The 25813-nt window shown below is 55.7% G+C and overlaps 1 protein-coding gene and 1 long non-coding RNA gene across 5 annotated transcripts; both read right to left on the reverse strand.

The window, feature by feature from the left end:
* tmem243b (transmembrane protein 243, mitochondrial b) lies at nt 1–24912 on the reverse strand. Its single transcript, XM_046337331.1, has 5 exons — nt 24761–24912; nt 20202–20402; nt 10194–10244; nt 8340–8444; nt 1–593 (listed from the first exon to the last, which is right to left on the reverse strand). Exons 2-5 carry the CDS (start codon nt 20292–20294, stop codon nt 465–467), a joined length of 378 nt encoding a protein of 125 aa, XP_046193287.1. The 5' UTR covers nt 20295–20402; nt 24761–24912; the 3' UTR covers nt 1–464.
* Nucleotides 17898–20160, reverse strand: LOC124022388. Of its 4 annotated transcripts, none has more exons than XR_006836373.1 (4): nt 19961–20160; nt 19567–19911; nt 19008–19352; nt 17898–18169 (listed from the first exon to the last, which is right to left on the reverse strand). It is a non-coding gene; the product is annotated as an uncharacterized LOC124022388 (long non-coding RNA). The 4 variants fall into 4 exon arrangements; XR_006836372.1 differs by having other exon boundaries at nt 17959–17988; nt 18038–18169; nt 19567–20160; XR_006836374.1 differs by having other exon boundaries at nt 19008–19319; nt 19616–20160.
* Nucleotides 24913–25813: the final 901 nt, after the last annotated feature.

Below are 25813 nucleotides of genomic sequence, written 5' to 3' on the forward strand. Positions count from 1 at the left end.
TCACAATGCGTAGACATAAGAGACATTTTAATACCATGTGGAGACACTTTTCTGAAAATGTGGGACAATCAGAATGTGGCCAAGAAGAAGACACAGGAGATGCCAGCTATCAACAAAGCTTATGACAGAGGTGCAGGACAACAACTCACAGGCCAGACAGGATATGATTATTTATTGCATAAAATACGAAATAAAAAAATGCAACAAATGGTCTGAATAATCCTAAAGTGAAGCTGTGCAGAGCTGAGTGGTCAGATGATCTGTGGAATAGTAACAGTCACTTGACTATTATTGGTGGACAGTCACTTGTCTGGAAACTGTCTGTCCTTGTGCCTCTGTGGAATGTGGCCCCCCCCCACTGGAACTGGTTCTGGGCAGGTCCATCATCTTCCTGGTAGAACTGGTTCCACTGGTCCAGTCAGGGACGGTGTGTGGCAGTAAGGGTGAGTAAGGCATGTCCAGTCTCACGTCCCTCTGCCCACGTCGTGGTAGTACAGGTTAGCACAGAGACACAGCAGCATGATGGAGGCCAGCATGTAGTAGATTAACTTCCTGAACTTCGGATCCAAGTCCCCCTGCCGGTACCAGACAATCTACAGGAGGAAGACGACAGTCAGCCTCAACCCTGCCGGTACCCAACCCAAGTCCCCCTGCCGGTACCCAACCCTAACCCCAAGTCCCCCTGCCGGTACCCAACCCCAAGTCCCCCTGCCGGTACCCAACCCCAAGTCCCCCTGCCGGTACCCAACCCCACCCCCTGTCCCCTGCCGGTAGCCAACCCCACCCCTCCTGCCGGTACCCAACCCCACCCCCTCCTGCCGGTACCCAACCCCACCCCCTCCTGCCGGTACCCAACCCAACCCCACCCCCTCCCTGCCGGTACCCAACCCCACCCCCCTGCCGGTACCCAACCCCAAGTCCCCCTGCCGGTACCCAACCCCAAGTCCCCTGCCGGTACCCAACCCCAAGTCCCCCCCCTGCCGGTACCCAACCCCAAGTCCCCCTCCCCAACCCCAAGCCGACCCCCCCTCCTGCCGGTACCCAACCCCAAGTCCCCCTGCCGGTACCCAACCCCAAGTCCCCCTGCCGGTACCCACCCCAAGTCTCCCTGCCGGTACCCAACCCCAAGCCAACCCCCCTCCTGCCGGTAGCCAACCCCAAGTCCCCCTCCTGCCGGTAGCCAACCCCAAGTCTCCCTCCTGCCGGTAGCCAACCCCAAGTCTCCCTCCTGCCGGTAGCCAACCCCAAGTCCCTCCTGCCGGTAGCCAACCCCAAGTCTCCCTCCTGCCGGTAGCCAACCCCAAGTCCCCTCCTGCCGGTAGCCAACCCCAAGTCTCCCTCCTGCCGGTAGCCAACCCCAAGTCTCCCTCCTGCCGGTAGCCAACCCCAAGTCTCCCTCCTGCCGGTAGCCAACCCCAAGTCTCCCTCCTGCCGGTAGCCAACCCCAAGTCTCCCTCCTGCCGGTAGCCAACCCCAAGTCTCCCTCCTGCCGGTAGCCAACCCCAAGTCTCCCTCCTGCCGGTAGCCAACCCCAAGTCTCCCTCCTGCCGGTAGCCAACCCCAAGTCTCCCTCCTGCCGGTAGCCAACCCCAAGTCTCCCTCCTGCCGGTAGCCAACCCCTCCTGCCGGTAGCCAACCCCACCCCCTCCTGCCGGTAGCCAACCCCACGTCCACCTGCCGGTTCCCAACCCCAAGTCCCCCTGCTGGTACCCCACGTCCCCCTGCCGGTACCCAACCCCAAGTGCCCCTGCTGGTACCCTCCTGCCGGTACCCCAACCCCACCCCAAGTCCACCTGCCGGTACCCAACCCAAGTCCACCTGCCGGTTCCCCACGTCCCCCTGCCGGTACCCAACCCCACCCCCTCCTGCCGGTACCCAACCCCAAGTCCCCCTGCCGGTACCCAACCCCAAGTCCCCCTGCCGGTACCCAACCCCAAGTCCCCCTGCCGGTACCCAACCCCAAGTCCCCCTGCCGGTACCCAACCCCAACCCCCCTGCCGGTACCCAACCCAAGTCCACCCCCTCCTGCCGGTACCCAACCCCACCCCTCCTGCCGGTACCCAACCCCACCCCCTCCTACCCAACCCCGGTCCCCCTGCCGGTACCCAACCCCAACCCCTGCCAAGTCCCCCTCCTGCCGGTAGCCAACCCCAAGTCCCTCCTGCCAGTAGCCAACCCCAACCCCACCCAACCCCTCCTGCCGGTACCCAACCCCAACCCCACCCAACCCCAAGTCCTGCCGGTACCCAACCCCAACCCAACCCCACCCCCTCCTGCCGGTACCCAACCCCAGTCCCCCTCCTGCCGGTAGCCAACCCCACCCCCTCCTGCCGGTAGCCAACCCCACCCCCCCCCCCTGCCGGTAGCCAACCCCACCCCTCCTGCCGGTAGCCAACCCCACCCCCTCCTGCCGGTAGCCAACCCCACCCCCTCCTGCCGGTAGCCAACCCCACCCCCTCCTGCCGGTAGCCAACCCCACCCCTCCTGCCGGTAGCCAACCCCACCCCCCCTCCTGCCGGAAAACAACCCCACCCCTCCTGCCGGAAAACAACCCCACCCCCTCCTGCCGGAGCCAACCCAACCCCACCCCTCCTGCCGGTAGCCAACCCCACCCAAGTCCCCCTCCTGCCGGTACAACCCAACCCCCTCCAAGTCTCCCTCCTGCCGGTAGCCAACCCCACTCCAAGTCTCCCTCCTGCCGGTAGCCAACCCCACTCCAAGTCTCCCTCCTGCCGGTAGCCAACCCCACTCCAAGTCTCCCTCCTGCCGGTAGCCAACCCCACTCCAAGTCTCCCTCCTGCCGGTAGCCAACCCAAAGTCTCCCTCCTGCCGGTAGCCAACCCAAAGTCTCCCTCCTGCCGGTAGCCAACCCCAAGTCTACCTCCTGCCGGTAGCCAACCCAAAGTCTCCCTCCTGCCGGTAGCCAACCCAAAGTCTCCCTCCTGCCGGTAGCCAACCCCAAGTCTCCCTCCTGCCGGTAGCCAGCCGGTAGCCAACCCCAAGTCTCCCTCCTGCCGGTAGCCAACCCCAAGTCTCCCTCCTGCCGGTAGCCAACCCCAAGTCTCCCTCCTGCCGGTAGCCAACCCAAAGTCTCCCTCCTGCCGGTAGCCAGCCGGTAGCCAACCCCAAGTCTCCCTCCTGCCGGTAGCCAACCCCAAGTCTCCCTCCTGCCGGTAGCCAACCCCAAGTCTCCCTCCTGCCGGTAGCCAACCCCAAGTCTCCCTCCTGCCGGTAGCCAACCCCAAGTCTCCCTCCTGCCGGTAGCCAACCCCAAGTCTCCCTCCTGCCGGTAGCCAACCCCAAGTCTCCCTCCTGCCGGTAGCCAACCCCAAGTCTCCCTCCTGCCGGTAGCCAACCCCAAGTCTCCCTCCTGCCGGTAGCCAACCCCAAGTCCCCCTGCTGGTACCCAAACCCACCCCACCCCCTCCTGCCACCCAAACCCACCCCACCCCCTCCTGCCGGTACCCAACCCCAAGTCCCCCTGCCGGTACCCAACCCCACCCCCTCCTGCCGGTGCTAACCCCACCCCCTCCTGCCGGTAGCCAACCCCACCCCCTCCTGCCGGTAGCCAACCCCACTCCAAGTCCCCCTCCTGCCGGTAGCCAACCCAAACTCCAAGTCCCCCTCCTGCCGGTACCCAACCCCAAGTCCCCTGCCGGTACCCAACCCCAGTCCCCTCCTGCCGGTAGCCAACCCCAGTCCCTCCTGCCGGTAGCCAACCCCAGTCCCCTCCTGCCGGTAGCCAACCCCCTCCAAGTCCCCTCCTGCCGGTAGCCAACCCAACTCCAAGTCCCCCTCCTGCCGGTAGCCAACCAAAGTCTCCCTCCTGCCGGTAGCCAACCCAAAGTCTCCCTCCTGCCGGTAGCCAACCCCAAGTCTCCCTCCTGCCGGTAGCCAACCCCAAGTCTCCCTCCTGCCGGTAGCCAACCCCAAGTCTCCCTCCTGCCGGTAGCCAACCCCAAGTCCCCCTGCTGTACCCAACCCCACGTCCCCCTGCCGGTACCCAACCCCAAGTGCCCCTGCTGGTACCCCCTGCCGGTACCCAACCCCACCCCCCCTCCTGCCGGTACCCAACCCCACCCCAAGTCCACCTGCCGGTAGCCCCCACGTTCCCCTGCCGGTACCCAATCCCACCCCACCCCACCCCCCTGCCGGTACCCAACCCCACCGTCCCCCTCCTGCCGGTACCCAACCCCACGTCCCCCTCCTGCCGGTACCCAACCCCACGTCCCCCTCCTGCCGGTAGCCAACCCAACTCCAAGTCTCCCTCCTGCCGGTATCCAACCCCAAGTCTCCCTCCTGCCGGTAGCCAACCCCAAGTCTCCCTCCTGCCGGTAGCCAACCCCAAGTCTCCCTCCTGCCGGTAGCCAACCCCAAGTCCCCCTGCTGGTACCCCACGTCCCCCTGCCGGTACCCCACCCCAAGTGCCCCTGCTGGTACCCCCCTGCCGGTACCCAACCCCACCCCCTCCTGCCGGTACCCAACCCCACCCCAAGTCCACCTGCCGGTTCCCCACGTTCCCCTGCCGGTACCCAATCCCACCCCAAATCCCCCTGCCGGTACCCAACCCCAAGTCCCCCTCCTGCCGGTACCCAACCCCACGTCCCCCTCCTGCCGGTAGCCAACCCCACGTCCCCCTCCTGCCGGTAGCCAACCCCACGTCCCCCTCCTGCCGGTAGCCAACCCCACGTCCCCCTCCTGCCGGTTCCCAAGTCTCCCCCCGTCCCCCTCCTGCCGGTTCCCAACCCCACGTCCCCCTCCTGCCGGTTCCCAACCCCACGTCCCCCTCCTGCCGGTTCCCAACCCCACGTCCCCCTCCTGCCGGTTCCCAACCCCACGTCTCCCTCCTGCCGGTAGCCAACCCCAAGTCTCCCTCCTGCCGGTAGCCAACCCCAAGTCTCCCTCCTGCCGGTAGCCAACCCCAAGTCTCCCTCCTGCCGGTAGCCAACCCCAAGTCCCCCTGCTGGTACCCAAACCCACCCCACCCCCTCCTGCCACCCAAACCCACCCCACCCCCTCCTGCCGGTAGCCAACCCCACCCCCCCTCCTGCCGGTACCCAACCCCAAGTCCCCCTGCCGGTACCCAACCCCACCCCCTCCTGCCGGTAGCCAACCCCACCCCCTCCTGCCGGTAGCCAACCCCACTCCAAGTCCCCCTCCTGCCGGTAGCCAACCCAACTCCAAGTCCCCCTCCTGCCGGTAGCCAACCCAAAGTCTCCCTCCTGCCGGTAGCCAACCCAAAGTCTCCCTCCTGCCGGTAGCCAACCCAAAGTCTCCCTCCTGCCGGTAGCCAACCCCAAGTCTCCCTCCTGCCGGTAGCCAACCCCAAGTCTCCCTCCTGCCGGTAGCCAACCCCAAGTCTCCCTCCTGCCGGTAGCCAACCCCAAGTCCCCCTGCTGGTACCCCCGTCCCCCTGCCGGTACCCCACCCCAACCCCCTGCTGGTACCCCCTGCCGGTACCCAACCCCACCCCTCCTGCCGGTACCCAACCCCACCCCAAGTCCACCTGCCGGTACCCAACCCCACCCTCCTGCCGTTCCCCTGCCGGTACCCAACCCCACCCCAAGTCCCCCTGCCGGTACCCAACCCCAAGTCCCCCTGCCGGTACCCAACCCCACGTCCCCCTCCTGCCGGTACCCAACCCCACGTCCCCCTCCTGCCGGTAGCCAACCCAACTCCAAGTCTCCCTCCTGCCGGTAGCCAACCCCAAGTCTCCCTCCTGCCGGTAGCCAACCCCAAGTCCCCCTGCTGGTACCCCACGTCCCCCTGCCGGTACCCCACCCCAAGTGCCCCTGCTGGTACCCCCCTGCCGGTACCCAACCCCACCCCCTCCTGCCGGTACCCAACCCCACCCCAAGTCCACCTGCCGGTTCCCCACGTTCCCCTGCCGGTACCCAATCCCACCCCAAATCCCCCTGCCGGTACCCAACCCCAACGTACCCCCCTCCTGCCGGTACCCAACCCCACGTCCCCCTCCTGCCGGTACCCAACCCCACGTCCCCCTCCTGCCGGTAGCCAACCCCACGTCCCCTCCTGCCGGTAGCCAACCCCAAGTCCCCCTCCTGCCGGTTCCCAACCCCCGTACCCCCCTCCTGCCGGTTCCCAACCCCACGTCCCCCTCCTGCCGGTTCCCAACCCCACGTCCCCCTCCTGCCGGTTCCCAACCCCACGTCCCCCTCCTGCCGGTTCCCAACCCCCGTCCCCCCCCCTGCCGGTTCCCAACCCCACGTCCCCCTCCTGCCGGTTCCCAACCCCACGTCCCCCTCCTGCCGGTTCCCAACCCCACGTCCCCCTCCTGCCGGTTCCCAACCCCACGTCCACCTGCCGGTACCCAACCCCACGTCCACCTGCCGGTACCCCACCCCAAGTCCACCTGCCGGTTCCCAACCCCAAGTGCCCCTGCCGGTTCCCAACCCCCTGCCGGTACCCAACCACACCCCAAGTCCACCTGCCGGTCCCAACCCCACGTCCCCCTGCCGGTACCCAACCCCAAGTCCCCCCCTGCCGGTACCCAACCCCACCCCCTCCTGCCGGTACCCAACCCCAAGTCCCCTGCCGGTTCCCAACCCCAAGTCCCCCTGCCGGTACCCAACCCCAAGTCCCCCTGCCGGTACCCAACCCCCCAAGTCCCCCTGCCGGTACCCAACCCCAAGTCCCCCTGCCGGTACCCAACCCCAAGTCCCCCTGCCGGTACCCAACCCCAAGTCCCCCTGCCGGTACCCAACCCCAAGTCCCCCTGCCGGTACCCAACCCCAAGTCCCCCTGCCGGTACCCAACCCCAAGTCCCCCCCTGCCGGTACCCAACCCCAAGTCCCCCTGCCGGTACCCAACCCCAAGTCCCCTGCCGGTACCCAACCCCAAGTCCCCCTGCCGGTACCCAACCCCAAGTCCCCCTGCCGGTACCCAACCCCAAGTCCCCTGCCGGTACCCAACCCCAAGTCCCCTGCCGGTACCCAACCCCAAGTCCCCCTGCCGGTACCCAACCCCAAGTCCCCCTGCCGGTACCCAACCCCAAGTCCCCCTGCCGGTACCCAACCCCAAGTCCCCCTGCCGGTACCCAACCCCAAGTCCCCCCTGCCGGTACCCAACCCCCCCAAGTCCCCTGCCGGTACCCAACCCCAAGTCCCCTGCCGGTTCCCAACCCCAACCCCCCTGCCGGTACCCAACCCCAAGTCCCCCTGCCGGTACCCAACCCCAAGTCCCCCTGCCGGTACCCAACCCCAAGTCCCCCTGCCGGTACCCAACCCCAAGTCCCCCTGCCGGTACCCAACCCCAAGTCCCCCTGCCGGTACCCAACCCCAAGTCCCCTGCCGGTACCCAACCAAGTCCCCCTGCCGGTACCCAACCCCAAGTCCCCCTGCCGGTACCCAACCAAGTCCCCCTGCCGGTACCCAACCCCAAAGTCCCCCTGCCGGTACCCAACCCAAAGTCCCCCTGCCGGTACCCAACCCAAAGTCCCCCTGCCGGTACCCAACACAAAGTCCCCCTGCCGGTACCCAAACAAACCCCCTCCTGCCGGTACCCAACCCAAAGTCCCCTCCTGGTACCCAACCCCAAGTCCCCCACCTGCCGGTACCCAACCCCACGTCCCCTGCCGGTACCCAACCCCACGTCCTCCTGCCGGTACCCAACCCCACGTCCACCTGCCGGTACCCAACCCCACGTCCACCTGCCGGTACCCAACCCCACGTCCACCTGCCGGTTCCCAACCCCACCCCCTCCTGCCGGTACCCCACCCCAAGTCCACCTGCCAGTTCCAAACCCCAAGTGCCCCTGCTGATACCCCCTGCCGGTACCTAACCACACCCCAAGTCCACCTGCCGGTACCCCAACCCAAGTCCCCCTGCCGGTACCCAACCCAAGTCCCCTGCCGGTACCCAACCCAAGTCCCCTGCCGGTACCCAACCCAAGTCCCCTGCCGGTACCCAACCCAAGTCCCCTGCCGGTACCCCACGTCCCCCTGCCGGTACCCCACGTCCCCCTGCCGGTACCCAACCCCACCCTAAGTCCCCCTGCCGGTACCTAACCCCAAATCCCCCTGCCAGTACCTAACCCCAAGTCCCCCTGCCGGTACCCCACACCACGTCCCCCTGCCGGTTCCCCACCCCACATTCCCCTGCCAGTACCCCACCCCACATTCCCCTGCCAGTACCCCACCCCAAGTCCCCCTGCCCCCACCTCCCCCTGCCGGTACCTAACTCACGTCACCCTGCCGGTACCCAACCCACGTCCCCCTGCCGGTACCTAACCGTAACCCACGTCCCCCTGCCGGTACCAGAAGATCTACAGGAGGGAGATATTTATCCTCTTCAGACCCAAAGAAAGCAGTGTGTACTCACCAGCACCATGGCCGAGCCGCAGGTCAGCAGGATACAGAAAGCCAAGAAGACGTTGAGTGGCCAGGGAGGCAACGAGGGGAACAGGAATGAACTGATCACTGTTACCTAGGGAACACAATCACCACCTAACTGATCAAATTGAAACAACAAGACAAAAGGCCCCTCAAATCAGTGGGTGGAACTACAGGGACCAGCAGAGACACCTCTCACAGTATGGAACTACCGGGACCAGCAGAGACACACCTCTCACAGTATGGAACTACCGGGACCAGCAGAGACACACCTCTCACAGTATGGAACTACCGGGACCAGCAGAGACACACCTCTCACAGTATGGAACTACCGGGACCAGCAGAGACACACCTCTCACAGTATGGAACTACCGGGACCAGCAGAGACACACCTCTCACAGTATGGAACTACCAGGACCAGCAGAGACACACCTCTCACAGTATGGAACTACCAGGACCAGCAGAGACACACCTCTCACAGTATGGAACTACCAGGACCAGCAGAGACACACCTCTCACAGTATGGAACTACCAGGACCAGCAGAGACACACCTCTGTATGGAACTAGAGACCAGCAGAGACAATCAACTCCCAGCAGAGACACCCCTCATTGGAGGACCAGCAGAGACACACCTTTCACAGTATGGAACTACCAGGACCAGCAGAGACACACCTCTCACCATGGAACTACCAGGACCAGCAGAGACACCCCCTCACAGTATGGAACTACCAGGACCCCCACTCCAGAGAGCCTGAAACACACATCCTCACCTCTCATTGGAGGCCTGAAATATTTCAAGTATATATTCACTCCACCCTCCAGAAGGCCACAGATCCCCCTCCAGAAGGCCAGCAGATCCCCCTCCAGAAGGCCACAGATCCCCCTCCAGAAGGCCACAGATCCCCCTCCAGAAGGCCACAGATCCCCCTCCAGAAGGCCACAGATCCCCCTCCAGAAGGCCACAGATCCCCCTCCAGAAGGCCACAGATCCCCCTCCAGAAGGCCACAGATCCCCCTCCAGAAGGCCACAGATCCCCCTCCAGAAGGCCACAGATCCCCCTCCAGAAGGCCACAGATCACCCTCCAGAAGGCCACAGATCACCCTCCAGAAGGCCACAGATCACCCTCCAGGCCACAGATCACCCTCCAGGCCACAGATCACCCTTCAGAAGGCCACAGATCAACCCATCTTTCCCAGTATATCATCAGTCTACCATTTCCTCTCCCAATTCCTTTTTTTTTTTTTACGAGGCAAGTTAAGAACAAATCCCTTTTTTTTTTAAGCCTTTTTTCTTCCCAATTTCCTGATATCTAATTGGTAGTTACAGTCTTGTCTCATCGCTGCAACTCCCGTACGGACTCGGGAGAGCCATGCGTCCTCCGAAACACAACCCAACCAAGCCGCACTGCTTCTTGACACAATGCACATCCAACCCGGAAGCCTGCAACACCAATGTGTCGGAGGAAACACCATACACCTGACGACCTGGTCAGGGTGCACTGCACCCGGCCCGCCACAAGAGTCGCTAGTGCGCGATGAGACATGGATATCCCTCCCGGCCAATGCTGGGCCAATTGTGCATCGCCCCATGGACCTCCCGGTCATGGCCAACTTGTGTGACTTGTTAAGCACATTTTTACTCCTGAACGTATTTAGGCCATAACAAAGTGGTTGAAAACAAAACATTCCAGCTTCTCATTTTTTATTAAAATGTGTAAAAAATGTCTAAAAACACAATAGCATTATGGGGTATTGTGTGTAGGTCAGTGACAAAACTTTGAATGTAATCCATTTTAAATGCAGGCGGTAACAACATGTGGAGACAGTACAGGGGTACTTACTACAACGAGCAGGGTTGTCAGTCCTCCGACCACCAGGTTGATGGCTCTGTCCTACAAGGGAAAGAGGACATTACATGAGACAAGCCAATAACACACTGTGGCAGTCATGACATTTTGTCAGCCACTTAGTCATGAAAAAGACTGCTGTTCTCACGGTAATTAACCATTTAATTAACATAAACATGTTTAGCATCTCCAGGCCTCCACACATACAAGCCGCTGATTGGAACATCTACATTTTGAAAAGTCTAAAATATATTTTTAATAAACACCGTCACAATAAATCCATTATTGATTTTAGACAGGTTAAAAGAAACATGAAGAAAATGTATTTCAGAAGGACAGAATATGAGTTGGTCTACTATATGTTATCCGGCTATGCTCTGTCATAGGCTGTAGGCTTGTTCATTGAGCTGACAAGATATGCTTATAAGTCCACCGTCATTGTTTTACATGTGATTTTATAATAGGAAGAATATAATTTAGTTGAATAACATAGAAAAGGATATTTTTCCCATTCCGGAGCAGAGCCACATATAAAGTGGCTATGTTGAGTGTAAAAGTGTTCACTTGAAACAGATCCCATGCCCTAGATTGAGTTATTTGAAACAGATCCCATGCCCTAGATTGAGTTATTTGAAACAGATCCCATGCCCTAGATTGAGTTATTTGAAACAGATCCCATGCCCTAGATTGAGTTATTTGAAACAGATCCCATGCCCCAGGTGGAGTTATTTGAAACAGATCCCATGCCCCAGGTAGATTGAGTTATTTGAAACAGATCCCATCTAGATTGAGTTATTTGAAACAGATATGCCCTAGATTGAGTTTTTCAGATCCCATGCCCTAGATTGAGTTATTTGAAACAGAATGCCCATTGAGTTATTTGAAACAGGCCTAGATTGAGTTATTTGAGAACTAGAAGTAATCCCTCTAGATTGAGTTATTTGAAACAGATCCCATGCCCCAGATTGAGTTATTTGCAGATCCCATGCCCCAGGTGGAGTTATTTGAAACAGGCCAGGTGGAGATTTGAAACAAGCAGGTGGAGTTATTTGAAAAAGCCCTATTTTTTTCTACCTTTTATTTAACCAGTAGGCCAGTTGAGAACAAGTAACTCATTTACAACACAAACACAGACACAAACACAGTTACACATGGAATTAACGTACAGTCCATAACACAATAGGAAAACAATCTATATACAGTGTTTGCAAATGAGGTAAGATTAGGGAGGTAAGGCCGTTAGTAAGTAATTACAATACAGCAATTAAACACTGGAGTGATGGATGTATAGAACAGAACATAGAGATACTGGGGTGCAAAGGAGTAAAAAAATCATTAATACAGTATGGGGATGAGGTAGTTGGAGCTATTTACAGATGGGCTGTGTACAGGTGCAGTGATCTGTGAGCTGCTCTGACAGCCGATGGAGTAGGGAAATGGGTCTCCAGCTTCAGTGATTTTTTTTTTTGCAATTCGTTCCAGTCATTGGCAGCAGAGAACTGGAAGGAAAGGCGGCCAAAGTTGGAATAGGCTTTGGGGGTTACCAGTGAAATATACCTGCTGGAGCGTGTGCTACGGGTGGGTGCTGCTATGGTGACCAGTGAGCTGAGATAAGGCGGGGCTTTACCTAGCAGAGACTTATAGATTACCTGCAGCCAGTGGGTTTGGCGAGGAATATGAAGCGAGGGCCAGCCAACGAGAGCACTCAGGTCGCAGTGGTGGGTAGTATATTGGGCTTTGGTGACAAAACAGATGGCACTGTGATACACTACTCAGCAAATTGGATGTAGAGCTATTTTATCGCCGAAGTCAAAAATCGGTAGGATGGTCAGTTTTACGAGGGTGTGTTTGGCAGCATGAATGAAGGATGCTTTATTGCGAAATAATATAATAATATAATAATATAATAATAATAAATAATATATGCCATTTAGCAGACGCTTTTATCCAAAGCGACTTACAGTCATGTGTGCATACATTCTACGTATGGGTGGTCCCGGGGATCGAACCCACTACCCTGGCGTTACAAGCGCCATGCTCTACCAACTGAGCTATAGGAGGCCGATTCTAGATTTAATTTTGTATTGGAGATGCTTAATGTGAGTCTGGAAGGAGAGTTTACAGTCTTACCAGACACCTAGGTATTTATAGTTGTCCACATATTCTAAGTCAGAACCGTCCAGAGTAGTGTTGCTGGACGGGCGGGCAGGTGCTGGCAGCGATCGGTTGTAGACATTGCATTTAGTTTTACTTGCATTTAAGAGCAGTTGGAGGCCACGGAAGGAGAGTTGTCTGGCATTGAAGCTCGTCTGGAGGTTAGTTACGGTGTCCAAAGAAGACCCAGAAGGACACAAAATGGTGTCACTAGCAGCAAGAGCGACACAAAATGGTGTCACTAGCAGCAAGAGCGACACAAAATGGTGTCACTAGCAGCAAGAGCGACACAAAATGGTGTCACTAGCAGCAAGAGCGACACAAAATGGTGTCACTAGCAGCAAGAGCGACACAAAATGGTGTCACTAGCAGCAAGAGCGACACAAAATGGTGTCACTAGCAGCAAGAGCGACACAAAATGGTGTCCACTAGCAGCAAGAGCGACACAAAATGGTGTCCACTAGCAGCAAGAGCGACACAAAATGGTGTCACTAGCAGCAAGAGCGACACAAAATGGTGTCACTAGCAGCAAGAGCGACACAAAATGGTGTCACTAGCAGCAAGAGCGACACAAAATGGTGTCATCTGCGTAGAGGTGGATCAGATAATCACCAGCAGCAAGAGCGACATCATTAATGTATACAGATAAAAGAGTCGGCCCGAGAATTGAACCCTGTGGCACCCCCATAGAGACTGCCAGAGGTCCAGACAACAGGTCCTCTGATTTGACCCTAGGTTCAGTTATTTGGAACAGGTCCTATACCCTAGGTTCAGAGTTATTTGGCAACTGTAGTTTTGAATGATACAAACGTTAGAATGACCTAGAAAAACAACACATTTGGGCTGCTTGATGTGACTAGGCTGTTGATAATTTGAGAACATTGCAGAGAAAGCTTGCCCTCTGTTCCTTGCCTAAGGCTACACATGCGGTTCTCTCATTAACTGATCATATTGTCACCCATCTGACTATTCGCAATTTCATCTGGTCTTTACTAATACGGTGCATTTGGAAAGTATTCAGACCCCTCAACTTTTCCCACATTGTTAGGTTACAGCCTTATTCTACAATTGATTCAATAGTTTTTTCCCCTCAATCCACACACAACACCCTATGACGACAAAGCATAAAACACGTTTAGATATACATTTGCTACAATAACATAATTGGAAATATAACATTGACATTAGTATTCAGACCCTTTACTCAGTACTTTGTTGAAGCACCTTTGGCAGCAATTACAGCCTCGAGTCTTCTTGGGTCTTGACGCTACAAGCTTGGCACACCTATATTTAGGGAGTTTCTCCCATTCTTCTCTGCAGATCCTCTCAAGCTCTGTCAGGTTGGATGGGGAGCATCGCTGCTCAGCTATTTTCTGGTCTCTCCAGAGATGTTCAAGTCCAGGCTCTGGCTGGGCCACTCATGGACATTGAGACTTGTCCAGAAGTTGCACCTTCGCCCCAGTCTGAGGTCCTGAGCAGGTTTTCCTCAAGGTACTTTCCTCCATTCATCTTTCCCTCAAGCCTGACGTCCCCACAGCATGATGCTGCCACCACCATGCTTCGCAGTAGGTATGGTGACAGGTTTCCTCCAGACGTGATGCTTGGCATTCAGGCCAAAGAGTTCAATCTTGGTTTCATCAAACCAGAGAATCTTGTATCTCATGGTCTGAGTCTTTAGGTGCCTTTTGCCAACTCCAAGCGGGCTGTCATGTGCCTTTTACTGAGGAGTGGCTTCCGTCTGACCAACCTACCATAAAGGCCTGATTGGTGGAGTGCTGCAGAGATGGTTGTCCTTCTGGAAGGTTCTCCCATCTCCACAGAGGAACTCTAGAGCTCTGCCAGAGTAACCATCGGGTTCTTGGTCACCTCCCTGACCAAGGACCTTCTCCCCCGATTGCTCAGTTTGGCCAGGCGGCCAGCTCTAGGAAGAGTCGTTGTGGTTCCAAACTTCTTCCATTTAAGAATGATGGAGGCCACTGTGTTCTTGGAGCCTTCAGTGCTGCAGAAATGTTTGGGTACCCTTCCCCAGATCTGTGTCTCGACCACAATCCTCTCCTTCTACGGACAATTCCTTCAACCTCATGGCTTGGGTTTTGCTCTGACATGCACTGTCAACTGTGGGACCGTTCTCTCCCAGACTCAAGGATAGACATGTTGCAGTAGAGGCTCGACCAGTTATGTACCAAAGACATCATAAATCAGTTTAAAATCATGTGCAATATGTATTGTATAACAGCACAATCATGATTTTTTTTTTTTTGGGGGGGTGGGGGCTCATATACAGGCCTATGAATGAGCTGTCAGATGGTCTATGGGTGTTCTGAATTAATCATCACCTTAGAAAGCACTGTCCATTTCATTGTGTTGGGCTTTGGAACAGCATCCACAACGACCATGTTATACACTGGTTCAACCTGCTGTTGAAGTTCTTTCTTCAAATTGATCATCACAGTGAGGTGAGTTGTAAAAGCATGATACTGTTGTGATGATGATAAGTGTTTGATTGTCATTGATATCAGAGTGGTTAGAGGGACATGGAGCCATTAGGACCCGATGGTTAGGGGGACATGGAGCCATTAGGACCCGATGGTTAGAGGGACATGGAGCCATTAGGACCCGATGGTTAGAGGGACATGGAGCCATTAGGACCTGATGGTTAGAGGGACATGGAGCCATTAGGACCCGATGGTTAGAGGGACATGGAGCCATTAGGACCCGATGGTTAGGGGGACATGGAGCCATTAGGACCTGATGGTTAGGGGACATGGAGCCATTAGGACCCGATGGTTAGGGGGACATGGAGCCATTAGGACCCGATGGTTAGGGGACATGGAGCCATTAGGACCCGATGGTTAGGGGACATGGAGCCATTAGGACCCGATGGTTAGGGGGACATGGAGCCATTAGGACCCGATGGTTAGGGGGACATGGAGCCATTAGGACCCGATGGTTAGGGGGACATGGAGCCATTAGGACCCGATGGTTAGGGGGACATGGAGCCATTAGGACCCGATGGTTAGGGGGACATGGAGCCATTAGGACCCGATGGTTAGGGGGACATGGAGCCATTAGGACCCGATGGTTAGGGGGACATGGAGCCATTAGGTGATGGTTGGGGGACATGGAGCCATTAGGACCCATGGTTAGGGGGACAGAGTAGGACCCGATGGTTAGAGGGACATGGAGCCATTCAAGGGACATGGAGCCATTAGGACCCGATGGTTAGAGGGACATGGAGCCATTAGGACCTGATGGTTATAGGACCTGATGGTTAGAGGGACATGGAGCCAATAGGACCTGATGGTTAGAGGGACATGGAGCCATTAGGACCTGATGGTTATAGGACCTGATGGTTATAGGGACATGGAGCCAATAGGACCCGATGGTTAGGGGGACATGGAGCCATTAGGACCCGATGGTTAGGGGGACATGGAGCCATTAGGACCCGATGGTTAGGGGGACATGGAGCCATTAGGACCCGATGGTTAGGGGGACATGGAGCCATTAGGACCCGGTGGTTAGGGGGACATGGAGCCATTAGGACCCGATGGTTAGGGGGACATGGAGCCATTAGGACCCGATGGTTAGGGGGACATGGAGCCATTAGGACCCGATGGTTAGGGGGACATGGAGCCATTAGGACCCGATGGTTAGGGGGACATGGAGTTTAGGACCCGATGGTTAGGGGGACATGGAGCCATTAGGACCCGATGGTTAGGGGGACATGGAGCCATTAGGACCCGATGGTTAGGGGGACATGGAGCCTTTAGGACCCGATGGTTAGAGGGACATGGAGCCATTAGGACCCGATGGTTAGAGGGACATGGAGCCATTAGGACCTGATGGTTAGAGGGACATGGAGCCATTAGGACCTGATGGTTATAGGACCTGATGGTTATAGGGACATGGAGCCAATAGGACCTGATGGTTAGAGGGACATGGAGCCATTAGGACCTGATGGTTATAGGACCTGATGGTTAGAGGGACATGGAGCCATTAGGACCCGATGGTTAGGGGGACATGGAGCCATTAGGACCCGATGGTTAGGGGGACATGGAGCCATTAGGACCCGATGGTTAGGGGGACATGGAGCCATTAGGACCCGATGGTTAGGGGGACATGGAGCCATTAGGACCCGATGGTTAGGGGGACATGGAGCCATTAGGACCCGATGGTTAGGGGACATGGAGCCATTAGGACCCGATGGTTAGGGGACATGGAGCCATTAGGACCCGATGGTTAGGTTTCTTCTCTATCCCAGCTCCACCCTAGACATGGAGCCATTAGGACCCAGATGGTTAGGGGGACATGGAGCCTTTAGGACCCGATGGTTAGAGGGACATGGAGCCATTAGGCCCCCGATGGTTAGAGGGACATGGAGCCATTAGGACCTGATGGTTAGAGGGACATGGAGCCATTAGGACCTGATGGTTATAGACCTGATGGTTAGAGGGACATGGAGCCAGCTAGGACCTGATGGTTAGAGGGACATGGAGCCATTAGGACCTGATGGTTATAGGACCTGATGGTTATAGGGACATGGAGCCAATAGGACCCGATGGTTAGGGGACATGGAGCCATTAGGACCCGATGGTTAGGGGGACATGGAGCCATTAGGACCCGATGGTTAGGGGACATGGAGCCATTAGGACCCGATGGTTAGGGGGACATGGAGCCATTAGGACCCGGTGGTTAGGGGGACATGGAGCCATTAGGACCCGATGGTTAGGGGACATGGAGCCATTAGGACCCGATGGTTAGGGGGACATGGAGCCATTAGGACCCGATGGTTAGGGGGACATGGAGCCATTAGACCCGATGGTTAGGGGACATGGAGCCATTAGGACCCGATGGTTAGGGGGACATGGAGCCATTAGGACCCATGGTTAGGGGGACATGGAGCCTTTAGGACCCGATGGTTAGAGGGACATGGAGCCCTAGGACCCGATGGTTAGAGGGACATGGAGCCATTAGGACCTGATGGTTAGAGGGACATGGAGCCATTAGGACCTGATGGTTATAGGACCTGATGGTTATAGGGACATGGAGCCAATAGGACCTGATGGTTAGAGGGACATGGAGCCATTAGGACCTGATGGTTATAGGACCTGATGGTTAGAGGGACATGGAGCCATTAGGACCCGATGGTTAGGGGGACATGGAGCCATTAGGACCCGATGGTTAGGGGGACATGGAGCCATTAGGACCCGATGGTTAGGGGGACATGGAGCCATTAGACCCGATGGTTAGGGGGACATGGAGCCATTAGGACCCGATGGTTAGGGGGACATGGAGCCATTAGGACCCGATGGTTAGGGGGACATGGAGCCATTAGGACCCGATGGTTAGGGGGACATGGAGCCATTAGGACCCGATGGTTAGGGGGACATGGAGCCATTAGGACCCGATGGTTAGGGGGACATGGAGCCATTAGGACCCGATGGTTAGGGGGACATGGAGCCATTAGGACCCGATGGTTAGGGGGACATGGAGCCATTAGGACCCGATGGTTAGGGGGACATGGAGCCTTTAGGACCCGATGGTTAGAGGGACATGGAGCCATTAGGACCCGATGGTTAGGGGGACATGGAGCCATTAGGACCCGATGGTTAGAGGGACATGGAGCCATTAGGACCTGATGGTTAGAGGGACATGGAGCCATTAGGACCTGATGGTTATAGGACCTGATGGTTATAGGGACATGGAGCCAATAGGACCTGATGGTTAGAGGGACATGGAGCCATTAGGACCTGATGGTTAGAGGGACATGGAGCCAATAGGACCTGATGGTTAGAGGGACATGGAGCCATTAGGACCTGATGGTTATAGGACCTGATGGTTATAGGGACATGGAGCCAATAGGACCTGATGGTTAGAGGGACATGGAGCCATTAGGACCTGATGGTTATAGGACCTGATGGTTATAGGGACATGGAGCCAATAGGACCTGATGGTTAGAGGGACATGGAGCCATTAGGACCTGATGGTTAGAGGACCTGATGGTTATAGGGACATGGAGCCAATAGGACCTGATGGTTAGAGGGACATGGAGCCATTAGGACCTGATGGTTATAGGACCTGATGGTTAGAGGGACATGGAGCCATTAGGACCTGATGGTTAGAGGGACATGGAGCCATTAGGACCTGATGGTTATAGGACCTGATGGTTAGAGGGACATGGAGCCATTAGGACCCGATGGTTAGAGGGACATGGAGCCATTAGGACCCGATGGTTAGGGGGACATGGAGCCATTAGGACCCGATGGTTAGGGGGACATGGAGCCATTAGGACCCGATGGTTAGGGGGACATGGAGCCATTAGGACCCGATGGTTAGGGGGACATGGAGCCATTAGGACCCGATGGTTAGGGGGACATGGAGCCATTAGGACCCGATGGTTAGGGGGACATGGAGCCATTAGGACCCGATGGTTAGGGGACATGGAGCCATTAGGACCCGATGGTTAGGGGGACATGGAGCCATTAGGACCCGATGGTTAGGGGGACATGGAGCCATTAGGACCCGATGGTTAGGGGGACATGGAGCCTTTAGGACCCGATGGTTAGAGGGACATGGAGCCATTAGGACCCGATGGTTAGGGGGACATGGAGCCATTAGGACCCGATGGTTAGAGGGACATGGAGCCATTAGGACCTGATGGTTAGAGGGACATGGAGCCATTAGGACCTGATGGTTATAGGACCTGATGGTTATAGGGACATGGAGCCAATAGGACCTGATGGTTAGAGGGACATGGAGCCATTAGGACCTGATGGTTAGAGGGACATGGAGCCAATAGGACCTGATGGTTAGAGGGACATGGAGCCATTAGGACCTGATGGTTATAGGACCTGATGGTTATAGGGACATGGAGCCAATAGGACCTGATGGTTAGAGGGACATGGAGCCATTAGGACCTGATGGTTATAGGACCTGATGGTTATAGGGACATGGAGCCAATAGGACCTGATGGTTAGAGGGACATGGAGCCATTAGGACCTGATGGTTATAGGACCTGATGGTTATAGGGACATGGAGCCATTAGGACCTGATGGTAAGAGGGACATGGAGCCTTTAGGACCCGATGGTTAGAGGGACATGGAGCCATTAGGACCCGATGGTTAGGGGGACATGGAGCCATTAGGACCCGATGGTTAGAGGGACATGGAGCCATTAGGACCCGATGGTTAGAGGGACATGGAGCCATTAGGACCTGATGGTTAGAGGGACATGGAGCCATTAGGACCTGATGGTTATAGGACCTGATGGTTATAGGGACATGGAGCCAATAGGACCTGATGGTTAGAGGGACATGGAGCCATTAGGACCTGATGGTTAGAGGGACATGGAGCCAATAGGACCTGATGGTTAGAGGGACATGGAGCCATTAGGACCTGATGGTTATAGGACCTGATGGTTATAGGGACATGGAGCCAATAGGACCTGATGGTTAGAGGGACATGGAGCCATTAGGACCTGATGGTTATAGGACCTGATGGTTATAGGGACATGGAGCCAATAGGACCTGATGGTTAGAGGGACATGGAGCCATTAGGACCTGATGGTTATAGGACCTGATGGTTATAGGGACATGGAGCCAATAGGACCTGATGGTTAGAGGGACATGGAGCCATTAGGACCTGATGGTAAGAGGGACATGGAGCCATTAGGACCTGATGGTTGTTAGTGAGTTAGGTACTACCAACGCATGTCCAGAGTGCAGAAGAGGAGACTCAAGACTGTGGGTGTGGCGGTAATATGGTCACCGCAACAGCCGCGCGCGTGCGCACACACACACACACACACACACACACACACACACACACACACACACACACACACACACACCCGAGCAGAGGTTTCTCCAAACAGCAGTCTGTTGTCAAGGCCGCTGGTGCCATATGTTCTGGTGGTGAAATCATTGGTAGTGAAGTCATCCATGGCTCAGCAGCTCCACCCCATGGACACACAGAGGAACTGCATGCTAGTGGCTCCACAGGGGCAGGCCTTACCGGACAGGAAGCAGGGCCAGCCAACCAGATGCCTGACCTGAAGGGTGGAAGGAATAGGAGAGGGAAGTTAATAGCCTGTCCCTCACCCCATAAAGGGACTGGCTAAAATATCCCCCTCTTCTCATACTTCCCTTTCTGATCCCCCTATTCCTTTACCACCTCTCTCTCCTTGATCCCCTCTCATCTCTGACCCCAGCCCAATCCCAAATCCCCCCCTAGATGTTATCATGTTTCTTCTCTATCCCAGCTCCAGCCCAGCTCTACCCTAGCTCTAGCCCAGCCCTACCCTAGCCCAGTCCAGCTCTACCTAGCTCTAGCCCAGCCCTACCCTAGCTCTAGCCCAGCCCTACCCTAGCTCTACCCTAGCTCTAGCCCAGCCCTAGCTCTAGCCCAGCCCTACCCCAGCTCTACCCCTAGCCCAGCAGTATGTTACTGCACGGTGCAGAAGACCATTCTAGGCCAGCTCTACCCTAAGCCCTAGCCCAGCTCTTCCCTAGCTCTAGCCTAATCCCAGCCCTACCCTAGCCCAGCTCTAGCATAAATCCAGCTCTTCCCTAGCTCTAGCCCTATCGCAGCATTACCCTAGCCCAGCTCTAGTCCAGCAGTATGTTACTGCACGGTGCAGAAGACCATTCTAGGCCAGCTCTACCCTAAGCCCTAGCCCAGCTCTAGCCCTACCCTAGCTCTAGCCTAAGCCCTAGCCCAGCTCTTCCCTATCCCAGCCCTACCCTAGCTCTATCCCAGCCCTAGCCCAGCTCTAGCCTAAGCCCTAGCCCTTCCCTAGCTCTAGCCCTGTCCCAGCCCAGCAGTATGTTACTGCACGGTGCAGAAGACCATTCTAGGCCAGCTCTACCCTAAGCCCTAGCCCAGCTCTACCCTAGCTCTAGCCCTACCCTAGTCCAGCTCTAGCCTAAGCCCAGCTCTTTCCTATCCCAGCCCTACAGCCCAGCAGTATGTTACTGCACGGTGCAGAAGACCATTCTAGGCCAGAGAGCAGAGACTGTTTCCTGTTGCAACAACATTCTGGGTGAAAAGGCAGAATTCCTGAGGCAGCTTTGTGCTCCAAACCCACAAGAAACAAGAGGTCCATTATGACATGGGAACTAGCTGCTACTCTCTAGCCTCCAGCTCCATCCCAGCCTGGGCTACATAACACATCATAACCCTAAGAGCTGCTGCATGGGATCATGTGAACAGCTACACTGAAAACAACAGCAATCCCCCAACCGGAGTCTAAATGGCCTTGCTAGTTACAAACATTTTTATATATATATATATATTTGTTTACCTTTATTTAACTAGGCAAGTCAGTTAAATATTTTATTTGACGGCCTACCGGGGAACAGTGGGTTAACTGCCTTGTTCAGGGGCAGAATGACAGATACCTGCCGCCCCAACCTGCCGGGCTACCTGCCGCCCCAACCTGCCGGGCTACCTGCCGCCCCAACCTGCCAGGCTACCTGCCGGGCTACCTGCCGGGCTACCTGCCGCCCCAACCTGCCGGGCTACCTGCCGCCCCAACCTGCCTGGCTACCTGCCGGGCTACCTGCCGCCACAACCTGCCTGGCTACCTGCCGCCACAACCTGCCTGGCTCCCTGCTGCCCCAACCTGCCTGGCTACCTGCCGGGCTACCTGCCGCCCCAACCTGCCTGGCTACCTGCCTCCCCAACCTGCCGCCCCAACCTGCCGGGCTACCTGCCGCCCCAACCTGCCTGGCTACCTGCCGCCCCAACCTGCCTGGCTACCTGCCGGGCTACCTGCCGCCCCAACCTGCCTGGCTACCTGCCGGGCTACCTGCCGCCCCAACCTGCCGGGCTACCTGCCGCCCCAACCTGCCGGGCTACCTGCCGCCCCAACCTGCCGGGCTACCTGCCTCCCCAACCTGCCTGGCTACCTGCCGGGCTAGGACATACGGGAAACCAACCGGCTAGAACATACGGGAAACCAACTGGGCTAGGACATACGGGAAACCAACCGGGCTAGGACATACGGGAAACCAACCGGGCTAGGACATACGGGAAACCAACCGGGCTGGGACATACGCGAAACCAACCGGACTAGGACATACGGGAAACCATACGGGAAACCAACCAGGCTAGGACATACGGGAAACCAACCGACTAGGACATACGGGAAACCAACCGACTAGGACATACTGGAAACCAACCGGGCTGGGACATACGGGAAACCAACCGGACTAGGACATACGGGAAACCAACCGGGCTGGGACATACGCGAAACCAACCGGACTAGGACATACGGGAAACCAACCGGGCTAGGACATACGGGAAACCAACCGGGCTAGGACATACGGGAAACCAACCGGGCTAGGACATACGGGAAACCAACCGGGCTAGGACATACGGGAAACCAACCGGGCTAGGACATACGGGAAACCAACTAACTAGGACATACGGGAAACCAACTAACTAGGACATACGGGAAACCAACCTGACTAGGACATACTGGAAACCAACCGGACTAGGACATACGGGAAACCAACCGGACTAGGACATATGGGAAACCAACCGGACTAGAACATACGGGAAACCAACCGGACTAGGACATACGGGAAACCAACCGGACTAGGACATACGGGAAACCAACCGGACTAGGACATACGGGAAACCAACCGGGCTAGGACATACGGGAAACCAACCGGCTAGGACATACGGGAAACCATACAGGAAACCATACGGGAAACCAACCAGGCTAGGACATATGGGAAACCATACGGGAAACCATCCAGGCTAGGACATACGGGAAACCAACCGGCTAGGACATACGGGAAACCATACTGGAAACCAACCGGGCTAGGACATACGGGAAACCAACCGGGCTAGGACATACGGGAAACCAACCGGGCTGGGACATACGGGAAACCAACCGGGCTGGGACATACGGGAAACCAACCGGGCTGGGACATACGGGAAACCAACCGGGCTGGGACATACGGGAAACCAACCGGGCTGGGACATACGGGAAACCAACCGGGCTGGGACATACGGGAAACCAACCGGGCTGGGACATACGGGAAACCAACCGGGCTGGGACATACGGGAAACCAACCGGCTAGGACATACGGGAAACCAACGGGCTGGGACATACGGGAAACCAACCGGGCTGGGACATACAGGAAACCAACCGGCTAGGACATACGGGAAACCAACCGGCTAGGACATACGGGAAACCAACCGGGCTGGGACATACGGGAAACCAACCGGGCTAGGACATACGGGAAACCAACCGGGCTAGGACATACGGGAAACCAACCGGCTAGGACATACGGGAAACCAACCGGGCTAGGACATACGGGAAACCATACGGGAAACCATCCAGGCTAGGACATACGGGAAACCAACTGGCTAGGACATACGGGAAACCATACTGGAAACCAACCGGGCTAGGACATACGGGAAACCAACCGGGCTGGGACATACGGGAAACCAACCGGGCTGGGACATACGGGAAACCAACCGGGCTGGGACATACGGGAAACCAACCGGGCTGGGACATACGGGAAACCAACCGGGCTGGGACATACGGGAAACCAACCGGGCTGGGACAACGGAAACCAACCGGGCTGGGACATACGGGAAACCAACCGGCTAGGACATACGGGAAACCACCGGGCTGGGACAGGAAACCAACCGGGCTGGGACATACGGGAAACCAACCGGGCTGGGACATACGGGAAACCAACCGGGCTGGGACATACGGGAAACCAACCGGGCTGGGACATACGGGAAACCAACCGGGCTGGGACATACGGGAAACCAACCGGGCTAGGACATACGGGAAACCAACCGGGCTAGGACATACGGGAAACCAACCGGGCTAGGACATACGGGAAACCAACCGGGCTAGGACATACGGGAAACCAACCGGGCTGGGACATACGGGAAACCAACCGGGCTGGGACATACGGGAAACCAACCGGCTAGGACATACGGGAAACCAACCGGCTAGGACATACGGAAAACCAACCGGGCTGGGACATACGGGAAACCAACCGGGCTGGGACATACGGGAAACCAACCGGGCTGGGACATACGGGAAACCAACCGGCTAGGACATACGGGAAACCAACCGGGCTAGCTAAATCACTTGTAAATAGTCGGCTAACAGCTGGTAATCGTTAGGCTTGCTAGCTAGTTTAGCTGTGTTGGGCGCTGACCTCGCAAATCTTAACATTCATTTTAAACACTCATCAAAGCTCCCAAAACATATCTACGAGTTTAATATTAGCCGGCTAGCTAGTAAGCCTGCTGGTTATCTAACGGCAGTTTGTTACTGATAGCATGTCCGCTAACAATAACACTACTAGGATCAGCTGCTCAAAACACCCATTTCAAAGGTTGAACCAAACGTCTACTTTGTTTCAATGTACTTACGTGTCAGAGCATAACAAGAGGTTGTGTTTCAGATGAATATGTGTCAACTACTTGTCACTTATCCAGTGTCTCCAAAACTTCCAGGAGCAAAATGATTCTGATCGGCTCAACCAGAAATTACAGCCGGGCAGCTTAAAGGGAACGTGACAGTACTCTTAAAGGGAAAATATCTTATTATGGCGGTACACATTTTGGCAAGAGTTGACATGATTCAATACAGTGTACTAACCTATTTCACATGCATTAATGGGTCTGTTTTAATTGATTTGATGAGTGTAGATTAATGCAAACCTTTTTTAGGGACACCATTCGGCAGAAATGTTTGTGGAAATCCCAGTGGTGGAAAAAGTACCCAATTTGTCATACTTGAGTAAAAGTATAGATACCTTTAATACCTTAAGTAAAAGTCACCCAGTAAAATACTACTTGAGTAAAAGTCTAAAAGTATTTGGTTTTAAATATACTTAAGTATCAAAAGTAGATTTCATTGCTAAAATATACTTAAATATCAAAAGTAAAAGTATAAATTGTTGTTTTGAAAATGTATTGATAGCCAGGGGCACACTCCAACACTCAGACATTATTTACAAAACATACATGTGTTTAGTGAGTCCGCCAGAACATACCCAGTAGGGATGACCTCACATTCTCTTGATAAGTGTGTCAATTTCACCATGTTCCTGTTCTGCTAAGCATTCACAATGTAAAGAGTGCTTTGGGTTGTCAGGGAAAATGTATGGAATAAAAAGTACAATATTGTCTTTAGGGATGTAGTGAAGTAAAAGTTGTAAAAAAATATGAATAGTAAAGTACAGATACCCAGAAAAACTACTTAAGTAGAACTTTCCAGTAATTTTACTGAAATACTTTACACCTGTGGAAAATCCAGTCGTTATCTTCATATCATATGAATGATCATTGTAGACTTGTAAGTATATTCGTCAGGACCAATACTTAACCCAAATAGTTGTAGTGTTTTACCCACCTGCTAACTGTCATACCAGTTCAGCTCTCAGTCCACTCTAATTGAGCCCCATATCCCCACAGGAGTAC

The sequence above is a fragment of the Oncorhynchus gorbuscha genome, unplaced genomic scaffold (assembly GCF_021184085.1).
Source record: "Oncorhynchus gorbuscha isolate QuinsamMale2020 ecotype Even-year unplaced genomic scaffold, OgorEven_v1.0 Un_scaffold_1365, whole genome shotgun sequence".
Taxonomy (NCBI): domain Eukaryota; kingdom Metazoa; phylum Chordata; class Actinopteri; order Salmoniformes; family Salmonidae; genus Oncorhynchus; species Oncorhynchus gorbuscha.